At 34.2% G+C, this 18868-nt stretch overlaps 3 protein-coding genes across 3 annotated transcripts; 2 read left to right on the top strand and 1 right to left on the bottom strand.

Moving 5' to 3' along the window:
* The first annotated feature begins 1574 nt into the window (after positions 1 to 1574).
* LOC120140967 lies at positions 1575 to 1970 on the top strand. The gene has a single exon (XM_039155941.1). The coding sequence runs from the start codon at positions 1575 to 1577 to the stop codon at positions 1968 to 1970; it is 396 nt and encodes a 131-aa protein (XP_039011872.1).
* Positions 1971 to 14411: 12441 nt separating this feature from the next.
* LOC120140585 (probable xyloglucan endotransglucosylase/hydrolase protein B) lies at positions 14412 to 15943 on the top strand. The gene is made up of 5 exons (XM_039155551.1): positions 14412 to 14463; positions 14590 to 14785; positions 14875 to 14975; positions 15073 to 15266; positions 15352 to 15943. Exons 2-5 carry the CDS (start codon positions 14599 to 14601, stop codon positions 15749 to 15751), a joined length of 882 nt encoding a protein of 293 aa, XP_039011482.1. The 5' UTR covers positions 14412 to 14463; positions 14590 to 14598; the 3' UTR covers positions 15752 to 15943.
* A 1603-nt stretch (positions 15944 to 17546) lies between these two features.
* On the bottom strand, positions 17547 to 18868 carry LOC120140611 (protein THYLAKOID ASSEMBLY 8, chloroplastic). The gene is made up of 3 exons (XM_039155576.1): positions 18645 to 18868; positions 18088 to 18419; positions 17547 to 17970 (listed from the first exon to the last, which is right to left on the bottom strand). The coding sequence occupies exons 2-3, from the start codon at positions 18400 to 18402 to the stop codon at positions 17557 to 17559; spliced, it is 729 nt and encodes a 242-aa protein (XP_039011507.1). The 5' UTR covers positions 18403 to 18419; positions 18645 to 18868; the 3' UTR covers positions 17547 to 17556.

Genomic DNA, 18868 nt, shown 5'->3' with positions numbered 1-18868 from the left:
CAGTTTTATTAATAAAATTATTCAGTTGAGTTAATGTGTGCTCTTTAATATAACTCCAAAGGTTAAAAGTTCAAATCTCATCATGTACACACACAAAAACTGGTTATAATCAACTTTTAACCTTTCCCCTGACCCTGCTTTGTAGTGAGAGCATCGTGCACTGGATGTAGCCTCTTTTGATCCTGATAAAGTGCTTAGCCTTTGATTTGGTTTTTCAATTGTCTCCCCTTTTAACGAGATTTACAGCAATGTTTTGATCTTTTAGCTATAATCTGAAACTGATGTAGGACAGTTAACTACATAGCTGGTTAGTTTTATGACAGTTTTCTAATCTGAAATTCTTGATAAAACATGGAAATCAAGTAAAGAAAATATAGGTCTCTAAGCTTCACTGTAAGATTGTACAACACCTAATATAAATGCGAAAATACCCAAAAAAAAAAAGGCCCAAACAGACAATTATTCGAAAATAAGTGAAACTAATTGATGTACAAGTGTCCTACATTTCAGATCTAGAAAAATTACAGTTGAGCCTATCAAATGCTAGTAGCAAAATTAAAACCTTGAGTGGTTCAAGTCTTTCAATTAACTTGTTTGAATTCTGCACTAATAATATCTAAAGCTTGAATACTGGTTGCTTGGATTCGGGTATCAATTGAAGACCTATGAAAAAATTCGAAACAATTCAATAAATTTAACACTTCATATTTAAAACGTTCATCATTTTAGTCTTTTTTTTCCCTCTTAAATTGCTTGTTCTCTTCCCATAAATGCTATATTACTTTCCTGGTATAATGGCAGTTAAACAATAACTTGTTACTGCTTTAGGGTAGAATGCAATTATCCAACTGCGCTTTGATCCCATGGGCTTGCTTGATTTGACAATATTGCACAAAAGACTAAATTGATGGAATTTTTAAATGTGAAGATTTAATTTATTTAATGTTTTGAATTAGGATAATATTGATACAATGTATGAGTTTTGGGGTCTAGAAATGTCATATATCAGTCATATTAAATGTCTGTTTTAATTTTAACGATAGATTGACCTATGTATAATAATATTTTAATTGAGTGGCATGTTTGTAACTTTTAGGGGGAAAAGTGACCAGTTTGTTACCAAAGACATAATTGAGTCACCTGGAGTGTATTTTACCCATAATTAAAGGATTTATTTGTCAGAAGTTCATGTATAATAAATTAAGGGAAATCAGAGTAGTGTTCATCAATGCCAATGTCAATTTGAAGGGCATGGCATCACCCCCTAACCTTCTCTGTTTGTCCAGCTATATTCATTGAAAGAATGACGAGAAAGAGCATAATCTTAGTGAATTTAGTGTAAGCAACCAATCATCGAAAAACCAATTTTGCATTGTTTATACTTGATTTCGCAAAACCAATATCCAGCCTGTGTATCGCGAGTGTGCCTCTACTCATTTTCCTTGGCATCCTGAATCTGATGTTCCATTGATCATTTTTTTTCTTTTTGAGAACTATATATTATTACGAATAATAACCAACTTTGGTATTATGAATCTGTTTAGGCTATAGTTTTCAAACGTTTGACTTCTGCAATGAACTTGGTCCATAGCAACAAATACTTCCATATCCTCTCTAGTGGCACCGAACGTGATGGTTGGAGATTCGTCATTCTTGCACGTTTCTCTCCCATCCCTTCCTATGTCATCAATTATGCTCTGGCTGCCACAAATGTTAGATTCATAGTGGATTTTCTGCTTCCTACTGTTGTTGGCAGTGTCCCGATGATCTTGCAGAACACCTCCATCGGTAGCCTTGCTGGTGCAGCGGTTGCTTCGGCATCTGGGTCTCAGAAATCAAAGGTTTGGTCATATATTTTACCTTCACTCGGGATTATGTCAAGCATTGTTATTTCGTTGAGGATCAAGAAGTATTCTAGGGATATTAACATGGTCGAATCTTCTTCTACTGATCACTCAAAAAGTGAATAATGTTTAGTTGCCGACTCATATAATCTTCTTCCTCATTAGCTAACTTATTCTCTCTAGTCGCTGGCCTCCTTCACTGTTCAGAATCATGGCCAGGTAACTTCTAGCCATTAGTGTTGTGATATTTACTCGAGATTTTTTCCTCTTGAACGACCATCCTTAATCAAATATTCCGAATATATTGAACGTTAAAGTTTGTTTTCCATAGATTTGTTTCAAATAATAATTTTTATGACTATGTGTACAAATGTCATATATATATATATATATACACGACTATGTAGGAAAGGTCTAAATTTTTTAATTAAATAGTTTAAAAAATAGAAACAAATAAATATTATGTTGGTGGTGAAGGATAAATATCATCAATATTACTCTAATAAAGAATATTGGAGTTTGTGAAACCTATTAAAATTGAAAAAAAAAAGTATCTAAAACAATATAGATTAACAATTAACAAAAGGATTATAAATTTGATCTAAAAAAATATAAAATCAAAATTAAATATTTTATAATAGAATATAAAAACATCAAATTTTTATTAAATAAAATAAAATTTTATTAAATAAAATAAAGAAAGACATATCTACAAAATAAATTCTAAAATACGAAAGAACTTTACTAATGTTTAGACCGACGGTGGTCACAATCTATTAAATTTATTAATTTTAATTAAAAATAAAAAATAAAAAAACTAGGTTAAAATATAAATATTTTATTTTAATACTGAAAATTTATGATTTTATGCATTGCTCAATTATGTATATATTTATAGCCTAATGAAGCGGCGTGATAACATATGCAAAATGAGTGAAATCCCCGGCGAAGTGGGTCCAAGTTTTTGGTAGAATCACACAACGAGGGTAGAGGAAGAAGGCAGGACCCGACCCAGATTTGGGTGTTGGAGAAATCACGAACCCAACATCTCATTAGCTTTCAACTTTGAATCTATCCATGTTGGAACTCACATCCTCTTCAACCATCAAAGGGATTGGCACCACCACCCATATATCCCTTCTTTGTTTTCACTTGCACTTCTTTGTTTTTGTTTTTTTTTTATCAATGGACTGTTATATTTTAGTTATTGTATTGTTGTTAATTTTATGACATTGATATGTTAATTTTTTTAATTTAATCCTTGAGTTTTAGATACCTATTGGATACGAGTTGTATGGGATATTTGAGCTCTCTCACCAATACGAGTACACGAGACGTTTTTTACACCCCCCACGTATGATACAAAAGACAATATCTCAATAGTATCCCTTCAATGCGAAAAGTTTCTATTAACAATATATATATTTAGACAGGCAGGCACAGCTAAGAGGTTTGCATGCAAATGTGACATTAACAAAGAGGGTGGAATTGATATCCAGAATTGGCTTACGTTTTGGCTAAGACGTCGGGCCTTGTTCCTCAGCCATTGACCTTGGGAGACTTGCTATTTCAGGCTCTATTTGTTTAAACAACTTACAGTTCAGGTTGTGAATCACATATCACATGGAAATACAAAGCTTGCACATCCAGGTTGGGGGATTAAGCACTTAAGAAGCATTGACTTCCCTTTAATCATCGTTACACATGACCTATAATCATCATCTAGTGAAGGTCATATCCAAGTCTCTCCAAGTCAAACCCATTAGGAAGGGGATTTGGATCTTATTTAATTTAATAAGATTGATTTTTTAAAAATAAATTTAAATCGGGTCAAGTCGAATTAAGGTGGAAAATCTCGACATAGAATAATATTATAACTCTCTTATATATAGTTAGAGATAATTAATATAAATATTATTTTTTCTTTAATTTTTTTTATCTAAATCCCTATTTTGACGAATAAAAATAGAAACTTTACCGATGGTTTTTGACCCAATCCGACTTAACAAAATCGAATTTTAAAATTTTGATTTCAGGTTTGTTTGGGTTGGAATTTGTAAATGTTAAGGGCAAGTCATATTTGAGTTTACAGAAAAAATACTTTGATTCGACTTGAATTAACTTAGGACAATAGTATAATTTGTTTTTATGTATTTATGTATAATTGTTATAATGTCATTATTTCTATATTTTTTAATTAAATCTTTATTTTATTAAATAAAAATATTTATATTGAATCAAATTGGAATACGTATAAAATTTTATCTAAAAAATTGAATTAAATTGTAAGTTGAAATATTATTTCACGATCATAATATCATTTCGTTGATTAAAGTGAAGAAAAGGGTAGTCGGGTTTTGGACCACAAGCGGCAGTAATTAAAATTTACATAATAATAGAAAGGCATAATGAAAATGTACATTCCTCAGTTGGTAAAGTACAAGGTTTTTAACCTTAAAGTCGTGGGATCGAGTTTCACAGAGGGCATTTTCATAATTCGGAGGTCTCTTACGGAAGTTGCTCTCAACCTGGTGTTGGGGTAGTATACTATCTTACTTTCCCTTACCTTATACATATGGGAAAGAGGGACAACCATTTATTAAAACGATAATTTCGGCATTTTTTTTAGATTTTGTCATTCACGTTTCATTTTAGGACAAAAAACTCATTTTATAAATGAAAATCATTAGTTAACACCCAATTAACGCTTCAAAATAAATTTTTTTTTATCTAAAATAAAACGTTAAGGGTTAAAATATCTTAAAAAATAGAGATAAAGTTATTATTTTATCTTGTGTTTTTACCCTAAAATATAATATCAAGAGGGCTAAATTTTTTAGATAATGGTCTTGGGAAAAAGAATTCGTGAAATAATGATTCGAATAAATTATTTCATGAAATAGGGATGATGCTACAGTACAAGTATGTCGCCATCCCTTCCATGCGATACCAAAGGGTGTCGCCATCCCTTCCAGGCGACACCAATGAGTATTTTGTTCCGCTAGTGAAGTTTGCCTTCTGATTTGTGTTCCCATATTTTTTATCCATAATATATTTTATATTCAATAGTTTTACATGTTTATTGAGATTGAATTTAGGAATTTGAACTGCGGATGTGTCGTAATGTGGTTGCATGATATGGATTTTTTATTTTTTTTCTTCTTAGGGAAGATGAGGTAAGGTGTTAGTTGTAATCCTTAAATACTTTATTTTGTTCCTGATTTGTGTGAACGCATGGAGGATATGTCGACATGCACAGGTCGCCTGGAGCACTTGACGACTAATCTTATTTTTGTACAGGTCGTTCGGAATATCTGACGATCAATCTTATTTTTGTACAGGTTGCTCGGAATACCTGACGACTAATCTTTTTACTGTAAAAATCACCTTATCCCGACAATTAATTCTTCAACTGCATTATTTCACGAATTCTTTTTTCCAAGTTCATTATCTACAAAATTTAGCCATATCAAGAGCTAAAATGGTTTAAAAATAAAATAAAAGATAAAATAATCATTTTGATAAATCATTGTTAAAAAATGCAAAGTAGAACGTGGTGATATTAAGGTCGGATAAGGAAAGGCCAGGCTCGACCAATATCGGAGCAACGCATGGCAGTGGAGGACTTGTCGTTTTGGCTTTTCTCTATAAAAAAAAATAACAAAGTGCAGTGCATGTGCGCATCGGCTCAGGTTGCTCCTGTTGGAGACCATCCCACATGCCCATGCCTTGTGGTCCCCTTTTATCTTTTCCATTTTCTTAATCTTTATTATCGCCTTCTTTAATCCTTCTCCATTTTCTAGTTTTTAATTTTTGCTTTATCATGCTTATTCGGTTGTTACAATCTTAATATAAAATAAATGTATTCAAGATTTCATTTAAATATAAATTAAAAGTAATTATGTGATCAAATCAAATTATTCATGGAAATAAGTTGTGTAGATTGAACATAAATGGTTCATTCATTTTTATTGATTGAAGAATCATAATCAATATTAAAATATAGTTAATCGATTTTTTAATGAAAAAACTGAAGTTCAATAATTTATAAAGGAGAAAAAATGACAAATGAGAAAGATAGAGCAAGAGAGATAAATCATTTTTCTCTATCTTACTTGGGGTATAAATATTTTTATTTATAGAACAATTAGTGTTAAATTTATGATGATAATATTAAATTTGTCTCCAGTTTATCATGTCACGGTTTACGGATTTGGGTCCGTGACTTGTGTGCATGAACCCCAGGTTTGGGCTTGACAGGGCAAGCTAATTTAGTTCGATTCTTGGAGAATGCTAATTCCGTGAAGGATTAAGTTCGAGGGCATCTGAGATAAAAGTGTAGATGGCGTTTCAAGGTTAGGTGGGGGCAATTTTTTAGGCTCGTGAAGTTTGAACCGAGATATGCGTTCGTGGATATCCGTAAAAGAGTCGTCCGGAATATCGGGCTTGCTCAAGACCATCAGACCTGACCCGTTCTTTAGAAGTTTCCAGAATGAATAATTATATCATCATTTAAGGAGATAAATGCTTAAATTGAAATAGATAATGTTTGGTTTGAATTTAAATTCTTTATATAAGATTTTGATATGATTTTATGTCAATCTGGGTCATTGATGTAATTCAATCTAGACCGTTAGATCTGAGAGAGCTCGACTATAAATAGGAGTCTCACTTCATTATTTGTAATCATTGAATTCATTTATTCTCTTCAGAGTTATTCAACTCAGGCATTTACTCTAAGTTTCTCTCTTGTCACTTTGTTTCTTGTGACTTAGTCATTTTGTTTCCTTTGTTTTCGAAGCTTTTTAGCTTACTTCCGAGGGACTTAGCTTTATTGGCTTTGTTTCCGACACTTAACTTTTTCAAAAGTGTCTCTTTTTTCGTTCATAGAGCCTTTGTGTTTTGTTGTCTTTCTTCGTGGCTAGATAACCCTACAATGTTAAAATTCCACAATAGTTGTTTAATCTTGTTGGCTTTCAAGAGCCTAAAGTGTGTTAGCTTCTTCATCTATGTTAAGCCTTGATGGGTTTGATTGTCACTTAGTGAGATGATTTCTCACTTAGACGTGGTTAAAGCTGACTTAGGCGCTACTTTAGCACAATAAAATGTCTAAGGCCGCACGGATCCTCTAGTTAAAATTATAGTCCCATGACAAATAGTATCAGAGCTAGTCATTTGTAACGAGTACTCCAAACGAATTTTGTGGAAAGTGGTAAACAGGGCAAGTTGAGTAGAATTACTATTAAACCACCATGCAGTTGCAGTTAAGAGTGGTGGTGATCAAGCTAGTTTGTGGCAGAGTTAATTGAAATGGCACGCAAAATAATTGGTTCTACACAGAAGGTTGTAGAAGCCAATAGTGGAAAATAAGAGGAAACCCCAATGAATTTGGTGATGACAAGATTGTCTCGAATCAATGATGCCTTTGAGACTTCACAAGACAAGTTTAAGGTGAGAGTTCAAAGTTTTTTTGGCCAAATATTGGAGTTCATGGACAATTCGGGGGACCAGGTGGAACATTCTATCAAAGAATTTGACGAGAGAATTATTGTTCTTAGATCTCATGTATAAGATCTGAGTGAGACTTCATCATTGTTGTAAAAGAGGATTGTGAACCTTGAAAGCTTCGAGTAGTGAGACAAAGAAATCCATGGAGTTGCGAAGATACATCTTGACAAGTTAGAGTCCATGGAGGACAGGTTCAAGGATGTGGCACAACAGGTTCTCAACGAGGTGTATTGGAAAACAGTTCAAAAGAGAGATGCGCTCGAAGATGAGGTGATGAATTTGAGGAAAAAATTGATGAGTTGAATAAAGAGCTGTTCATTTGCAAGTCAGCAATGAGTGAACATGGTGCACTCAAAACCTTAAAAGAGGGACAAAGATCACGGGTGAAGCTCGTATTAGAGCAAGAAGGTACCCAGAGACTTTTGGAAGGCATAATTATACCCGAGTCACTAACAGATCTTGCAGGAGGCAAGCTAACCAGTAGTAAGTCATCCAGACCCATGACAGTGGTAGTGGTAAAAGTGGGGAAGACCTTGACGAATGACAGTCGAGAAATGGTAAAGAAATCTCTTCGAGTAGCTTGGAGGAGCCATCGAGTGGTCGTAGCCATAGAAAGCCATCGAAGAATGGTAGGGTCAAATACTTGTTGAATAAAGAGAAAAACAAACCTTTGAGATGTTACTTCTGTGATAGTCTTCATTTGATCAGAGGATGTACCGAGAAGAGGCACTTTGATGTCATCGTCATAAAGATAGACGAGTCAAGAGGGGAAGTAGCAAACTTTGGCATGATTTCCAATGTCAATGTGGCTAAGCCAAGAGAAAGAGGTGGCGCGAATGCGAACACTAAAGTAGTCAAGCCAGAAAACAAATGTGATGCGACTGTGAGTGTTAAGGCAGTCAAGCACGAAAAGAGATTTGGTGCGACTACAGGATCCAAATAGTCGAGTTAATAAAGAGACCAGTGTAAAATCGAAGGATAAAGTTGTTAAGCTGATGAAGAACAGGGAGAACTAAAGTGTTATCGGTGTTTGGGGCCTCACAAGTTACGTATATGCCCAAATCGAGCTAAATATTCCGAAAAAAAGAGATAAGACCGAATGTAGTGAGCCATTGAGACTTGGTTCGATGTTGTATATTTCTGCGAAGGCGAGTAAAGACCAAGAGCAGACAATTTGTCCAAACCAGAGGCAACCAAAGACCTTTATAAGGATGTGTGAATGGAACAACATCACTTTGGAAACCAAAATTGGTGGAAGGCCAGGAGAGCCTGAACTATCAAATAATCATGTTCGCTCACGGTATGCTAGGACAAAGGCATGGTCTAAGTTGAGGCGTATCAAGCATATATGGACAATAGAAGAGTATGTGTGTCTGTTCAAAGAACTCATGCTCGAAGTCCCAAATTTGACTAAAGAATATGAGTTCTTTACCTTCATGGATAGATTGAAGCCAGGGACAAGCTTTAGGTTGAAGCTAAAGGGAGTCAAGGATCTTTTCGAAGCCTTGCCAGATGTCGAGTCCATCGAATAATTTGGAGTCAATACGACATCCAAGCTAGAGTTTAAAGTCGAGGGTAATGGCGAGGGAATCTCTGATGAAGGCAAGTAAAAGGATGAATATTGTAATTCCACGAGTGGTGATCATAATTCACTCAAAGTTGATCTAAATGTTGATTTTGGAAAATATGTGTGCGAACTTGACACAAATACAAAAGGTAATCGAGATAATGGGTAACAGATGTTGCAAACTTTCCTTAGTGAGGTCAAGTCATCCAAGATGATGGATGAGCCCAAGATCTAATTATCTAAGGAAAATGTTGAACCCATGATCATTGAGGCGTTGGAACTTGACCCTATAAACGTGCCTTCAATAAGGAAATATCGTTGCAAGTTGTTAGAATTTTAGTTAGAATAAATGAGGTGAGAAGGGGCATCAGACTTTTCCGTGAGAAAATGCCAATGCATGGTGGTCTAGAGAACTTCATTGAAGAATGATCGATGTAGAGGGTGTCAGGGTTTATAGAGAAAGATGGACTGACACGTTTTAGAGTAAATAACAACCAAAGTCAAATCAATAGAGGTATATCTCCAACACATTCTTAGTGTTTTTGAAGTCTAATTTACATTGTTTGGTGAGTATAGGTCGAGATGAACATAACTTTCAGTGTGGAGCGGTTAAAGGTTGAAGCCTTTACCATAAATTTAGCGTGGAGTGGCTAAAGGTTGGAGCCTTTGCCATAACTTTCAGCATAGACTCGCCAAAGGTTGGTGTCTTTTCTAGAAGATCGAGTGGATCAATTTCAAAGTAAATATAGACAAGTATGAAATAATTTCCTACATGCGAGATGTGTGAGAAGATGTTGAAGATTGTGAATTTTATATGGCGGCAAAATCCAAGGTGAACAGTTCATATGGGGGGACTGCAATAAGCCGAGGCGTTGAGGAGTGTTAAAAAAGATCAAGTCCCATTTCGTTCGAGTGTGCGACGAGGGTATCACGAGTTTCAATAAGGGAAAATGTCACGGTCCACGGATTTGTATCCGTGACTTGTATGTATGCAACCACATAAGAGGTTTTTTGCGCATAGTTGGGATTGGTAGGGTAAACTAATTTAGCCCAATTCTTGGAGAATGTTTATTTTGTGAATGATTAAGTCCAAGGATGTCTTAGATAAAAGTGATGAGAGTATTTCAAGGTTCGGTGAGGGCGATTGTTGAGGCTCGTGGAGTTCAAACCGAGACATATATGTACAGATATCCGTAGAGAAGTTGTACGGTATATCAGGCCTGCTCAAGACCATCAGACCTGGCTTGTTCCTTGGAAGTTTCCAAAAGAAATAATTATCTCATTATTTAAAGAGATAAATACTTAAATTGAAATAGATAATGTTTGGTTTGAATTTGAATTCTTTAGATAAGATTTTGATAGGATTTTATTTCAATTTGGGTCGTTGATGTAATTCAATCCAGACCGTTAGATCTGAGAGAGCTCAACTATAAATAGGAGTCTCCCCTACTTTTTTGTAATCATTCAATTCATTCATTCTCTTTAGAGTAATACAACTTAAACATTTACTCTAAGTTTCTCTATTTTCGATTTGTTTATTGTGACTTTGTAATACCCTCAACCTATATCCGACCCGGATACGAGTCTGAGGTGTCACATTTACTTTTCAAACCTTGACTCTTGACAAAAAACCAAGGAAATTTAAAACTTTCATTAAAATAACATTGTTACTTTACACAAGTTAACCAAAACAAGACAAAACTGATCAGAACTTTTGTAATTAACACTTTTCTTACATGCCAACACACTATACACAACAAAATACCTACTTTATCAGTTACTTCTGATATGATCTTTTAGCAGTGTTGATGTTCTTGCCACTCCTATTTCTGTTCTTCTCGATTCCTGGTACCTATGTGTAAATCACTTACACGCTAAGTCACAAACTTAGTGAGGCATAACATAAATATATGTATACACATGTATAACAATGAATTTATGAACATGCATTCTTACCATTGATCATAACATTTGGACTTGCATATATTTATTACACTATAACATATATGATGATAACATGCACATATAAAACATATATTTTTATGCTAATTTCACTTTAATTTATCTTTGGATTGCCCATGTACATTATTGAGAACAATGGGATGTGAGTACATAGATGTTGTGCACTATGATGTCTACACAGCTTATATAATTCCCTCAAGGGGCACTGAATATTTGTCCTGAATGACCACTACGTCCCGAATGACCACCGATTGTTCTGAAGAACCACTATGTCCCGAAGGACCACTGACAATCCCTCGACTCTTGGCATGCCAATTATACCTGCAATTCTCATATTAAATAACATGGGCTTCATTATAAATACATTTCTCATTTCATATCTCTTTCATCACTGTCCATGTAAACACATAAGTCACTTCATATGATCATTTTCATTATTTCACATACCTGGAAGAATTCTCTGATAATGGCATTCATTCATATAATATCATGTTAATCATGAATGAAAAATGCATGGAATCACTATAACGTTAACATTTACATATGTATGCATGTGCATGAATATAGAATCATAAATTCAATGATAAGAGATAGACTTATTGCAAGTCTTATCTCAATTCCATTTCATCTAGGATATGCACTCACATTGGCCTTGTTTGTTTTGACTTGATCATATTCCTTTGTTTGTTCCGGAACGAAATTACGTTCTATATATACATAGTAATACATTGGTACTAATAAGTATACTAATTAATATATTCTAAACTATCACTCCTTAGGCTAAAAAGAAAGCTATTTTTATCTTTTAATGAAGGTATGCATCGATGCACTACACCATGTATCAATGCACCATTTTTATCTTTTAATGAAGGTATGCATCGATACACTACACCATGTATCGATGCATCCCTTAACGGGTGCATCGATGCACTAACTATGCATCGGTACATAAATCCTATTCGATGTTTGTATTTTAGGGGGTGCATCGATGCACCACTTGTGCATCGATACACTGATGACATTCAATGTTTTTATTTTAAAGGAGTACATTGATACACTTCATGTGCATCGATGCACATTGAACAATTTATGGGTTTTTACCCTTGATGCATCGACACACATTGAATGTGCATCGATGCACATAGCCTAGAAATGTTATTTTAGCACGAAAATCTCTTCATAATCTTCTCAACACTTTATATTTCCCATCTTTTTATATCCTTAACTTGCATATACCTACTTAAACTAATTAATACCCATTCAATACCTCTTAAACTTAAAAAATCCAATCCTCCACATAGATTTTAAAAATCTACCTCAATTTCCAACATGTTCTAAATCTAATTTTAACACTTCGTATGTCTTAATTAAGTCGATGACAAGTCAAATTCAACCTCTGATTTTCAATATGAACTCTATTTCAAAATTTCATTCAATAACTCCTAATCTTTAATTATTCCTATACCCTTCATCTTGTTGTTTTAAAGCAAATTAAGCTTTCCTTAAGCTTAATTAAATTCTAAGGATCAAAACAAAACTTAAATTTCAGCAGACAATTAACTCATGAAAAATCTCACCTTTGTTTTGACCTCTTCACGTTTAGGAGAAAAGAAGAGAACTCTGGAACCTTGTTTTTCTTTCTTCTCTTCCACGTGGAGCTAATAGATAAATCCATTCTTTAATTATTTTTCCTTGCAAAAGATCATTATATCCTTCTATTCTTTCTTATTTGCAATTTAACCCTATACCAAATTACAATATTATTCAATTATTCTGTTTTAGTCATTAAATTCTGAACTTTTACAATTTGTTTCATTTGTTTTCGAAGTTTCTTATCTTACTTCCGATGGAGTTAGCTTTATTAGCTTTGTTTCCGACACTTAGCTTTTTAAATCAGTGTTTGTCTTTTGTCCGTAAAGCCTTTGTGTTTTGTTGTCTCTCTTCGTGGCTATATAGCCCCGACAATGTTTACTTTCCACAATAGTTGTTTAATCTTGTTGGTTTTGAAGAGCCTTAAGTGTGTTAGCTTCTGAATCTTTGTTAACCCTTGGTAGGTTTGATTGTCGCTTAGTGAGCTGATTTCTAACTTAGACGTGGTTAAAGATAATTAAGTGCCACTTCAATACGAGAAAGCATCTAAGGCCGTACATATTCGCTTGTTGAAATTCTAGCCCCTTGACAGTCATACATAAGATTATTATTATTTCAAAAGTTTTATAATATAAGATATTAGTGATAGTTTTTGAATGACATCTTTAATTCTTGAAAAAATTATCCAAAAATACAATATACATTAAATTGAAAAAAAAAATTAAATTCAAAATTAATAAAAACTTAATATGATTCTACTCATGTTCATCTTTATATAGTTATTTTATAATGACTGTTATCCCTTTTAAAATTTTTAATACAATAACATTGTAAGTTATTTTTAATTTAAATATTAGTTAAATAAAATTTTCGATCTCATATAATTTTTTAGTTTAAATATTTAATAATTTCTTATGTTTTTATTATAAAATAATTTTAATCCTTTAATATTTGATCTTTATTTCGTCCTTGTATATTTGTAGCATAACCAAACATTAATGGAGTGGTTGGTTGATATGGAGCCAGAAGAGACGCGGTGAGAGAGGAAAAAGATCAAAAGAAAAGCTTTCCATCTACAATTTACTCCAACAATTATTACTGTTTCAGTAATTAGCTGGATCCACAACAGCCACTAATAATTCAAACCCAAAGACAAAACACGAAACCGGGAAAATCAAATCAAATCAAACCACGGTGACGATGATTATGGCATACAGATGGTTGCTGTGGGAATGAGAACAGTGAATTATTTTAATAGGGTAAAAAGAGACAGAGAAAGGGAAGAACGTCAACACTCAACAATGGCTGACAACACATCTCCAGGAGGACCATAATAGCAACCACACACGTACCGGTAATTATTTCTTACTGTTTTCATTCTCAACTTTCCACGTCCTTTAGTTTTGGAACACTAAATTCCAACCAAGCTGGTTCAAATTACTTTTCACGACACACGTAAATCTAGGTCCTTTGCCACACAGCCTGAGGTTAATTTTGCTCTAGTTTTTCCAAATATATATATATAATATTTATTTAATAATATTATTTTAAAATTTTGAATATTGAGAGTACGATATCTTTTTCACTAGGGTTTGACAGAAGATTTTACCCCTTTTTTTGGTAATAAGATTAAAAAATATGAAAATGAGTGCAATTAAAAGTTTGACAAAATATAATTTTTTAGATTGTATGTATTTTAAAATGTTATTATTTTTAATTATTTGATTGAATTTTATTCAATTCTTTATACGATTATATTTTATTTTTAATTGATTAGTTTATACACTTTAATAATTTAAAGGGATATATCCAAAATATATTGAGATTTAGAACATATAATCTTCAAATAATATTAGTTGGAAACATATAATAAAAATATATTTAATTTTATATTTGAAGTTAGCATTGAAATCAAAGTGTACATAAAGCCTCACCCCTGCTTTAGTTTTCCTCATTCCTCAAACCACCTCGTTCATTTCCCCTCTCGTTCTGGTAATGCTCTGGAACATTTCTCTCTGAAATCCTCCCCCCCCCCCATTTAACAGCCAGAATGTCTTTTTTTCTCAGACCCCGTTGGTTATTATTACAGTATCTGAATGTTTGTTACATGCTGTACAGGGAAAAAACATGGCTTCACCACAATGGATTCTGCTGCTGGGAATGTTGTTTATGGCCTCCACAACAATGGGAGCTCCCCCTAGGAAGCCTGTAGCCGTCCCATTCCCCAGAAACTATATGCCCACTTGGGCTTTTGATCACATCAAGTACTTTAATGGCGGCTCCGACATTCAACTCCACCTCGACAAATACACTGGTATGAACAAATCCCATGGATGTTTTTCTCTTACAGAGTTACAGTAGTGTTTTCATCTAACGACAGTTTGTGTTTCTCATTGTGAAAAGGTACTGGTTTCCAGTCCAAAGGATCTTACTTGTTCGGGCATTTCAGTATGCAAATGAAGCTTGTGCCCGGTGATTCTGCCGGAACTGTCACTGCCTTTTATGTCAGTGAAAAAAATAAAAAAACAGAACTTGATGTCCCTGTGTTGAATATGTTTTTCCCATCTGAGTTTTAACGATTTGTTGTTGGATATGTTTCAGTTGTCTTCTCAAAATTCAGAACATGACGAGATAGATTATGAGTTCCTGGGGAACAGAACAGGACAGCCGTATATTCTTCAGACCAATGTGTTCACCGGTGGCAAAGGAGACAGAGAACAAAGGATTTATCTTTGGTTTGATCCGACCAAAGCCTACCATTCCTACTCTGTTCTATGGAACTTGTATCAGATTGTGTAAGTATTTCGTTTTTCTCTCTCTCGATTTGGGTGTTTATTTCAAGTCGAATACAGTTTAAAAAAATGGTTAAAATCATTTCAGCTTCTTTGTGGACGACATACCAATAAGAGTGTTCAAAAACAGCAAGGATCTGGGAGTGAGATTCCCATTCAACCAGCCAATGAAGATATACTCGAGCCTCTGGAACGCTGATGACTGGGCCACGAGGGGTGGCCTGGAGAAGACCGACTGGTCGAAAGCTCCATTCATCGCCTCCTACAAGGGTTTCCACATCGACGGTTGCGAGTCGTCAGTGGAAGCCAAGTTCTGCGCCACACAGGGCAAGAGATGGTGGGACCAGAAGGAGTTCCGGGACCTGGACGCCTACCAATGGCGGAGACTACGTTGGGTCCGCAAAAAGTTCACCATTTACAACTATTGCAACGATAGGTCGAGGTACCCCACAATGCCACCCGAGTGCAAGAGAGACAGGGACCTTTGATTCTTGGGTCATCAAATCAAAATCCCCTTTTATTCATTACTAATACCATTTATGATCCGTCTTTGTATTTTAGCCTTGCATCATCGGTGGCCTACTCTTATTTCATGTGAATTTCATTTTATGTAATATTACTCCAAACATTTCCTCTTTCATGATAATATTAAACCTATAATACTATTAGTATTATTATTATTTATGTGTCCATGGTGCATTGAATTAAGTAGTAGTAGTAGTAGATCAAATAAGGTAAAAGGGAAGTGATACTTTTGTATAATGTTATGTTGTTGGTTGAGAATAAACTTCTTGTTTTCTCTCATTTATTTCTCAATATTCAAATTTATATTTTTCTTGTGATATTTTAGTTTTTTTATTAAATCTAAACAAAATAAAATTTTGGGTTTTGATATTATTTAATGTATTTCGACAAATAATAATCTAAATATATTTTAAGATAAGTTTATTTGGGGAAAAATCCATATATGGTCTTTTGTTCATTTCTTCTTCTCTTGCTTCTTAAAGGCACTCAATGTATCTGGTCATGGCCGCTGCATCATTGAAATGGACACAACATAGGCCAATGGGCCTACGTCTCGTCAGGGAGCTAGATTTTGTCTCTGTCACTTTCATTGGACAATTGGTAATTTGGTGTCATAAGGATCAATCCAGCTGTTCCATTGTAACTCGGGTTGTGGTCGGTTTAGGTAAAAGAATTAAGCTGGCTTAAGAAATGGGTCGAATCCTGTTGTCCAAACAAAACAAAATAGTCCCATCATGAATTTCAATATATAAATTTAAATGATTTCTAGAGCCTGATATGACAAGCTGGCTTAAGATTATTCCTAGAATTGATTGCGGATTGAAGGAGATGATTCATGCAGAATCTGAGGAGATTATTCCAGTAAGGAGTAGCATACATACATGGCTGACCAAACAAACACTGTTACATGACAATTTCTCATTAGCTATGGAGATGTAAGTTTCAAATTTTCAATGGAAAGTAAATAAAAAGTTACAAGTACTTTGCATAGTATCATATGGCGCAACAAACGCGACACATGACTAATTCATTGAAAATTTCTCACCGAATTAGATTATAAAATATAATAAACTTCTTTTAAGATTATTTAATTATAAGTTTAATAGTAAATAATTTTTTTCTTTTAAATATTACAAATTTTATTCCTTTAAAACATTATTACATGTTATTGGGTGATTAAAATTAAAATGGACATATGTTGTGACATGATATAATAATATATTTAGTCTTTAAAATTTATATATTCTATAAATTTTATCTTGTTTTAAAATAGTTCCGTAAATTTGGTGATTTATATTTAAAATTTCTTTCAATTTAGTCTTTTAATAGTATTGAAAAACCAAGTGACAACTAGATAAAAGCAATAGTTAAATAACTATATTATGTCATAAAAGCGACAAGGAGTTATTATACCAAGAAAAGAACATGATAGTAATGTAACATTTTTAAGAAAAAAAGTAAATAATTTAGGGTAAGAATAAAAATAAAAAAATGATAAAATTTTTAAATATAAAAAATATTATTGAATTGTTTTAGATTAAGACCAAATTAATAAGTTGTATAAATTTTAAGAACTAAAATTATTATTTTTTGCATAATATTTAACAATAAAATGATATAATGCTCATCATAGCATGTGTATCATGATTATAGCCTAACAAATGTATAGTTGTTCACCACAATATGTTTATGCAATTGCAGACATAAAAGGGCTGTTGTTATCACAGTCTATTGCAGTGAAGAACGTTGAAATGTACAATTGATGACCCTAATATCTTCTTTTAACCACAGCTGGGACCTCTTCTTCTTCCTCCAAGAACTCCAATGATTCACCATAGATTTTCTGAGCATCCCGTCTCAAAATCGCAGAAAACCCAGTTTCCCCTATCGATTCCAAACCCTTAATGAGGATTCGAAACGACGATCTATCCGGTTCGCAATCCACAACTTTCATCAATTCATAGCAATCCATCACAAGGTGCGTGAGCTGAAAACTAATCAAAGCATTCAATACAGCATTGAATCCCACAATATCAGGATCTAAACAGCTTTCTGTTTTCAGATACGAGTAAATAAGCTCAACCTCCTTAAACAACCCATTGCTGGCGAACACTGATAGCATATCAGCGTATATCAACAACCGAGGCTTGTACCATGTCTCCTTACGAATATCGTCGAACACCTTGGTTACAATCAAATATCAAACCAAGTATCAATTTCATGGATTTCAAAATTGGTACTTTTTGGAGGAAATATAAACATGGATTTCAAAATTTGAGATCAAAAAAGAGAAGGAAACCTTGAGAGCCAAAAGACATTCGTTTTGGCGGAGGAGTTCACGGAGGACGGCCATCATATCGAACTTCAATAAGCGGCGAAACTTGAAGTTGAAGACGCGTTCCAATTCCGAAAATGAATTGTTGCGGTTGGCTCGCTTCAAGGATTGAACCGCTTGAATTGCTTCGATGCTGAGGTTCCTGCCTTTCTGCAGCGGCTTCCGGTTCTTGCTTCTGTCTTTCATGGTGATTATAATGGCTTTAGGGTTCAATTTGAAGCCAATGCTGGCAATAGAGAAGCAAGCACAAGGAGCTGTCGTTGCAATTGTTCGATCCATTCCTTCACTGGTTCATTCTATGGGTTCAAAATTTTTGAAAACAATATTAGACAATATTTGAACAATAACATTTAATTGGTAACATTAGGCAATCAAATTCAATAAAGAGATCAGTCTAAGACTCAACATAAGAGCTCAAGCCTCAAATACTTTCAAATGTTAGCCCCAATCAAAGACGCGTATTACGTTCAATCTTGGGCGTTCGGAAGTGACTGCAAAATAAGAGAGAAAGAGAGAGTTACCGTCGTTGCGAGCGGCGGCAAGAAAGGTCAAGAACACTGCTGAGCTGAGCAACTTTGAGGGCTGAAAAGCACGAAACAGGTGTTGCTGGCTGACTGAGGACCACGAAAGGAAGGTGGATCCCGTCTGAACGGCGCCGACAAAGATAGGAGAAATCTGAGTCAAGAGGCGGAGGGGGAAGGGTGTTCGGGGTCGCTGGTATGTGAAAATTAGTTAGTAAATAAAT

This window comes from Hibiscus syriacus, unplaced genomic scaffold (assembly GCF_006381635.1).
Source record: "Hibiscus syriacus cultivar Baekdansim isolate YM2019G1 unplaced genomic scaffold, ASM638163v2 tig00110788_pilon, whole genome shotgun sequence".
NCBI lineage: Eukaryota > Viridiplantae > Streptophyta > Magnoliopsida > Malvales > Malvaceae > Hibiscus > Hibiscus syriacus.
The sequence above is the reverse complement of the archived record's forward strand: the minus strand, read 5'-3'. Positions and strand labels throughout refer to the sequence as shown.